The sequence below is a fragment of the Cynara cardunculus genome (genome assembly GCF_001531365.2).
Source record: "Cynara cardunculus var. scolymus isolate 2C chromosome LG 1, CcrdV1, whole genome shotgun sequence".
In the NCBI taxonomy this organism is placed as follows: Eukaryota; Viridiplantae; Streptophyta; class Magnoliopsida; order Asterales; family Asteraceae; genus Cynara; species Cynara cardunculus.
In genome coordinates this window covers 7,338,355-7,346,433 of record NC_037528.1, presented here as the reverse complement: position 1 = coordinate 7,346,433, position 8,079 = coordinate 7,338,355, and the positions used below count along the sequence as shown (strand labels likewise).

The window sequence follows — 8,079 nt, the reverse complement described above, 5'->3', positions numbered from 1 at the left end:
GTGTGTGTGTGTTTTTCTTTTTAAAGAGTAGACAAATTAAAATAATATAAAATGTTTAAATATATTTGCAGAAAAATTGAATTCAGTTAATTGCATACTTGGATATTAATTAGAAATAAGGGAGCGTTTGGTTCACAAAATATTTTATGAAGTAATAAATCCGTCAAAAGAATTTTATTTTGAAGAAATTGGAATGAAATTTGACTGTGTATTTGGTTGGAATAATTGGAATGAAATATGTGAAATTATTTGGAATCTGCATGTTTGGCTGGTAGAATGTAGCTTAAGAATTGGAATGAATAAACAATAAATGACCAAAATATCCCTTTTATAACGGTGGTGGTCAACGGTGATTCAAATCAGCGGTGGTGATAGTGGTTCAGATCGGTGGTGGTCGGCAGTGGTTTAGAACGATGGAGGTCGAAGATATTCAAATCAATGGTGCATGGTTGACAGTGGTTCGGAACAGTGGTGGTTGATAATGGTTCATACCGGTGGTGATTAGTGGTGGTTCAGATAAGTGGTGATTGGCGGTGGCTTAGATCGATGGGAGTCGGCGATGGTTTAGAACGATGGTTATTGGCGGTGATTCAGATAGAGGTCATATGCCTGGGTAAATCAAGTAGGAAAGATGAGGTAATTTTGTCTTTTGAGAAAATGGATGGAATGAAATTGAATTCTTTCTCAATTATGGTGGAATGAACATATCCATAAATAATGGATCAAATATCTGGAATTCAATTATATTTCATAGGCAAATAAACGCAAATTGATTTCCATAATGCTTCTTGTAGTGGTGGGGTTTTGATGAAGAAAAAGAGTCAAAAAGGCGGTAGGCCAATCAATGTTTCCTAAAGACGGAAGCAAAACATCACATTTTCAGATTAAGATACTGAATTGTTAATTAATTGTATGTTACACTTATCTAATCAGCACCGGCCCTCTTTAACTAATTATTATGCTTAATCCTTTCAGCACCCTGTATATTTTAGTTAATTATAAAATATATGTGACAAAATTATTTAAATATGTACACTTTTTAAATACTTATACATTTTTTTAAAAAAATGAGAAGAAGGGTTTAATTAATGTTACTCTTTGAAATTATTTTACCGTGACATGTTTAAAATTAAGATATATTTCATTTGTTATATTTATCGTTGTTATATATTGATTTCGATTAAGGAGTTGTCGGTTAATTATTTTCTGGATATCTAAACGACTACCAAATAGTTTATTAAGTTATATATGATTGTTAAAAAAATGTTAGTCTTGAACCCTATCATGTCTTTTTCATGGGATGTGCCCACTTGAATAAATTTAAAAAAGAATGTTTCTAGCATTGACCAAACACTAGTGTGTGCGTGTGTTATGTTCACAAAACAATGATATGGTTGCTAGTATTGTTATGTTGATTTCTTTTAACAATTAAATTAGTTTCATGTGTCTCACGAAAAACTTTTGGTCTTCTAGAATTGGGTTCACGTGAGACCAAGAGTTTTTTCGTGAGACCCATAAAACCAATGTATATTTCATTGATCAACTTTATAAGTTAATGGTCTAAAGCTGTACAGCGACAATTTTGTGATTATTGAGAAGTTTCGTGGCAATTTTGTGATTATGAATGTTCAGATTGTAGATCTAATTCATGGGTTGAGAATTGGTTTTACGGGTCTCACGAAAAACTCTGGGTATCACATCCCAAGTCTATATATATATATATATGATTTAAGAATGTGACATGATAATTTAAAGTTGATGTACCATAAATATAGCTTCTATCTTTTAGAAACCTAAAATTAAAGCTAAAAACTATATAAAAGTTTATGAACGTTATTAGGCAAAAATCACTTTGGTTAATTGCCAAAATTAAGAGTAATTTAGTTGGAAAATCATGGGTTCTAGATCCTAATGACGTCCTAACAAAGCATGAGACGAAACCATCAAATTAGGTGATGCCAAAGGGTATTGGCGTCTGAGCCACCAAATTGCTTTTTTGACCCACACGTGCATATACTTCTTTGAAACTCCCACTATCTCCATTTTCAACTATTCTATTTATATAATCTAATCTAACAACTCTCCTCTTTATAAATATAACCCCTTCTCCTACTTACATCACACCAAACACCAACTTATCACTGCATCTTATCAACCCCGAAACAGCAGCTAATTCATTCATTAAGCCACCTTTCTATAGCTTATACAAGATTCAGTTATTTTCATGGCCTCCTCATTCTTCGCCAACACTCCAAACCAGTACCTTCCTTTCAATGAAAATGATTCCCAAGAGATGGTTCTCTTTGGAATGCTGGCTGAGTCCTCTTACGGTGACGAGGATTCCTCACATCAGACCACCTCCATTCCAGCTGACAAGATTAGCTACAGAGGGGTACGTGCACGGAGTTGGGGGAAGTACGCAGCTGAGATAAGGGATTCCACAAGGAATGGCGTTAGGGTTTGGTTGGGTACGTTCGATACTGCCGAGGAAGCCGCTTTGGCGTATGACCAAGCCGCATTTGCTGCCAGGGGTTCAATGGCGGTTCTTAACTTCCCTGTAGAAACAGTTTACGAGTCCCTTCAAGCAATGGATTATAGGTTTGAGGAAGGGAGTTCACCTGTTCTGGCACTCAAGAGGAGTCACTCCATGAGAAGAAAAGCTGTGATTAAAGAGAAGAAAAGGAAAGAGATGAAGTTAGCTGATGATTATAATAAGGATGTATTGGTGTTGGAGGATTTGGGTGCTGATTACTTGGAGGAAATTTTGAGTTTGTCTGAAAGTTCTGGTTCTTGGTGATGGAACAGAAAGATGTAGTTAGAGATGATCAGAAGTTAATATATTAAGCTGAGTGTGTGTATATTATGTCGGTGTTTTTTGGTTAGATGTTTTTGTGTTTCACCTTTTTGTGTGTGTATATATATATATATACGTATCTTTGTAAAGTTAAAGTACTGAATGAGTCGATTCGTTTTTGGTTTATTTGACATGCTCGTTAGTGAACTCAAAAAAGGGAAAAGTAAAGACTACATTTTTATGATGTTTAAATCTTGGGCACTTACTATTTCTCGATGTTCAAGGCTCCCAAGAAGGTGCTTAACATTCTCGAAGGCATAAGATGCCGTTTTTTTTGGGTGGAACGGAAGATATAAAAAAAATATGTTGGGTGGTGTGGGATCGGATTATGAGCGACAAGGGAAGTGGTGGGTTGGGGATTGGTAGCTTACGTGCTTTAAACTTAGCAATGCTGACCAAATGGTGGTGGAGAGAGCGTATGGAGCCCTCTGCAATCTGGAACTCGGTGGTGCGTTATTGCAACTCGTCTCAAAGCCTGGCGGGAAGAGGTAGGGGATCAGCCTGGAACAATATTAAAGGTGTTGAAAAGGACCTCGGTGATATCGGGATCAACATCAATAGTCTCCTAATTGAAGCGCCATATAAGAATGGATGGTCTTGGTTGTTGGAGTCAAACAATTGCTTCTCGGTTAGATCTCTCAGGAGATTGATCGATTGTGTCCTGCCCCTATGGACGATATGGAAACAGAATGGCTTAAATGGGTTCCCGGTAAAGCTAACATCCACTTATGGCGTACGCTTAACAATCGGTTAGCTACTAAGGACAACCTCTTGAAACGTGGAGTGATTCTCAACTCGGCAGATTGTCAGACGTGCCTTGTGTCATAGGAGAACTTGGACCACGTATTTACGTCATGCTCCACGACTAAGGTTATTAACGCGCACTTGGCCTCGTGGGTGAACTGGTGGCCGGTTAATGCTTCCTCAGCTCGTAACATGTGGTCGGAGATTGTGACGATACGGGACAAGTACAAAAGAGAGGTTGGTAAAGTGATTATGGCTGCTTTCTTTTGGATCATTTGGAATCAAAGGAACCGCAAGTTGTTCAACGGAAAAAGCAAATCGGATAAGGATGTTTGTAGTGAGATTCAATTCACCGCTTATGATTGGATTAGATGTAGAGCTAATTGTAGCAAATCTTTTAGTTGGGAGAGATGGATTTGTAATCCGGTTGAGGCTGTGTACTCGGTTATCAACTAGCTTCTCGCTAGTCTTTTATCCGTGCTTAATAAATTGCTTTCTTGCGGTTAAAAAAAAATGTTTAAATCTTTATACTCGATCAAGAGTCCCCAACGTTCCAATCTTTTTGGAGGTCCTGCTACATTTTGATTACATTGTATAAATGAGATAACATAGAATATATATTAAGAGCAAAAATGGGCTAAGCTTAAAACGATTAATAATTTAAACTAAACCTAAATCATTAATAATTTGAACCTAAAACCAAACAATTAATGGTTTGAACCTAAATAATTTCGGCTATAGTTTTACATAGGTCGATAAAAAGACCCTAACACATGTAAATTTGGGTCCCAAAATTTCAGAGTCCTGTTCAAAATCTCACATTTAATATGGTAAGTGACGGCCCCTAGTTGATAACATCCTACTGCTAATCACTTATTATATATATTCTATTCAGTCTCTTTGATTACCAACAAGTTATCTTCGTTACAATTTGTAAAATGAGGGCCAACTTAATTAATTAGTTGAAAAAGTTAAAACTTATATATATATAGTCTTTGTTAGAGTCTTATATCGACTAGAATTAGACAAATTCTTCTTAATATATGTTGGAATTTCTCCTTTTTTTTCTCAAACATTCTTTTGAAGAGTAATCTAATGTGATTTAATATACTATCACAGTCTTTATAGTATTCCACTACACATTCGTACATCAAAATCTCTTATATATATATATATATATATATATATATTTCAAGCATACATTTAGGGATATACTTTAATTCAACAAGACTTTATATGTAGTTGATCGATTATATATTTCGTTTAAAGTAAACTTCGTTGTCACTCATCATCCTTATAGCCAAGAAAAACATGTCGGACTAGTAGACTGATCAACATTCATATAATTTAAGAAGGAAATGAGTGATTATTAATTTTGTCATATTAAAACATAATGTTTAGTTAAAAATATAATTTACAGAATGTTAATATCTAATTCTAGTAAAATATTTAGATATTTTTTAACATGACAAATTTGGTATAAAAAAAAAAACAAAATTAATAGATGGTACTTATTTGTACTAATAATATTCATAAATAATATAATTAAGGTAAATTTAAAAAATAAAAATCAAACTAAAATAACCAAAAAATGAAAATAAAATAGACTTTATATATTTTTGAATTTACCCAAGTCCTTAACTAATAATGGTAATGGTAATAATGATAATGGTTATGGTAATTAAAGTGTAAGGGATATTTCCACCTTGAATAAATTGACAGAAAAATATTATATTATATTATTGAAAATGAAATAAAGTAAGTTGTTGACTGAAATGGTCATGTGTTAGTGATACATTCATGATGTAGTTTTTGTGTTCACACCGTCTCAAAAAGTTATTCTCAAATGCAGCCCTACTCCATACCCCACACTTCACTTACACACCTAGTACACTTAACTTCAACTTCCACCTCAACTAGCTAAAATACCCATTTCATTATTACAAGAAAAATGACTTTTTACGACACGCCATTAACGAAAATATATTTCCGCCATAAGTTATGATAACCACATGTCATTGTTATAAACCAATTGTAATGATAACAAGACTTTCAGCAACGACAAAAATCGTTGCTAAAACTCATGTTCCTTGTGACCACTATTATGGGGAATAGTGAAAATAAATACAATTACTCCTTTCATATCACTTACGATAAGAATTTTATGCCTCTCAGTATTGCATGCCCTATCTTCCAAAGGAAAAGCTATGATACATTTGAAGTGAGATAATTAAGTGCAAGTTCTAATTAAATTTGTATTCTCGTATGTGCCACCTTTCAAATTGCTTACAAGCCCCACACTGCATGATAATGAATCTCGAACCTAGCAACAACCAGGTCACTTGCAAAGTCGCATTCGAATGACGGGTTTCTAGTGTCAAATTAAGGTTCAAATATTAACAACCCTAAAATAGCATGTCACTACCAAAAATGCCACTTTTTCCGGCGGCTATATCCGCCGAAAACAGTGATTTCCGGTGGATATAGCCGCCGGAAAAAGTGGCGCGGTGATTGGTTTTTCGGCGACAAAAGCGGCTGATTTTACCATTTTCCGGCGGATCCCGGCCGCCGGTAATTCCTCACCGGTTTATTTATAAAATCCTTAATTAAATTAACAAAATGGTTAAGTTTTTTTTAAAAATTAATTTACCGGCGGAAAATTCCGCCGGAAACATTTCTCGCCGGAAAAATATTCATCTTTTTTTAAAAAGAATATATATTTAATTTTAAAAAGGGTACCTGTACCCGAAACCGACACAGGTGGGTCTCGTGAGCTTAGCCGATACAAAGCTATATGATAGCACCCAATTTTTCCGATTCGGCGGTGGGGATCCCTGGGGAAGACGATCAAGTTGGCCCTTGCGAAGTACAGGAATATTCACCTGATGTCCATCGACTACGCCCTTACGGCACGAGCTGACGACAGCCATGCACCACCTGTGTCCGCGTTCCCGAAAAAATACCAGCAGAAAATTCCGCCGGAAAGTTTAATTTAATTTAATTTAATTTAAAAAGAATATATATTTAATTTTAAAAAATACCGGCGGAAATTTCCGCCGGAATTTTTTTTTAAAAATAATTTTAAATTTATTTTCAAAAAAATATTTTTAATATTTGAAACAATACCTGCGGACTAATCCGCCGGAAAATATATATAAATATTAATATTTTATTTTAATTTTAAAATTAATATTTAAAACTTGTATTAAAACTTCTAAATCTGTACAATATTAAAAATGAAACTAAAAATGCAAAATAGAACTAAATATCATATATTAAAGTAAAATTACAATTATTCCAACCAAACAAAAACTAAATTGTGATAAACAAAACTAAATTGTTTCAAAGCAAAAGACAATATTCAATATGGTGGTGGCGGGGGGGAATTGTTGAGATTCACTGAACTGTCTAACCAAAGCAGTCATATCTTGAAGTTTTTTATCCTGTTGCTCCTCCTTCAATCGATGTCGCTCCTCCTCCATTCGCTGTCGTTCCTCTAAGGTTCTAAGTTGGGTCTTTAAGGTTTGAATTTCCTATAAAATAAATAAAACGTTATTATATTTAATACGTGCTCCAAACTAAATCGATAAACATCATCAAAACAAAAGATGAACATACCCGACCCTCTGAAGATGAACCACCTTCTGTGTAGTTCCCGGTCAAAACACAATTGGGATCTTGGTTGTACCCAAACCCAAATAAACGGCCTTTCTTGCTTCTCCTAACCGCTTGCTCCCACAACTCTTTATCAACTAAGGGATAGGTGAAGGGATCATCGTCGTATCTTTGGTTGAGACCAGTTGAATACTCATCTTATATATAGTTTAAAAAAGATAGCAAGTCAATTTTCACAGCATAACGACTGTAAATGAGACGTTTCCAAAACAATCCTACGTTTGCCCAATTATAAATGGCAACCCAAACTAAATAATGACATATAGTAATTTCTAACTTAAACAATACTAACGTTTGCACAACAAATGACAACTCAAACTAAATAATGATATGTACTTAAAATTTAACTTAAACAATCATAATGTTTGTCCAACAAATGACAACCCAAACTAAAGAATGATATATATGGGTTGTCATATGCTGGGCAAACATCATAATTAGAAATTACGTGTGTATATATATATATACATGTAATTTCTAACTTAACAAATTATGATGTTTGCCCAGCAAATGGCAACCCAATTATAATAGACAAATATACTTACCATTATTTGGCTACACTTTGTGGTCACGTACCCCCCCCCCCGAATCCGCAGATGCGGCATCTCCACTCGCCCTCTTCTTGTGTGTGTAATCGAACAATTCCACAACGGTCGAAGGCACGCTATCTTTTGCTCGTGTCTATAAAGGTCAAATAATAAAACATGTGTTAATTATAACATAATTAAAATTAAGCTACTAAATTAATGGGTTTTAGGTTCTACCAGACGAGCACCATGCTCCGAAAATGGTATCGATCCACCGGT

The 8,079-nt window shown here is 34.7% G+C and overlaps 1 protein-coding gene across 1 annotated transcript; it reads left to right on the top strand.

Moving 5' to 3' along the window:
- The first annotated feature begins 2,173 nt into the window (after positions 1–2,173).
- On the top strand, positions 2,174–2,869 carry LOC112511343 (ethylene-responsive transcription factor 1B-like). Its single transcript, XM_025116936.1, has one exon. The coding sequence runs from the start codon at positions 2,225–2,227 to the stop codon at positions 2,795–2,797; it is 573 nt and encodes a 190-aa protein (XP_024972704.1). The 5' UTR covers positions 2,174–2,224; the 3' UTR covers positions 2,798–2,869.
- Positions 2,870–8,079: the final 5,210 nt, after the last annotated feature.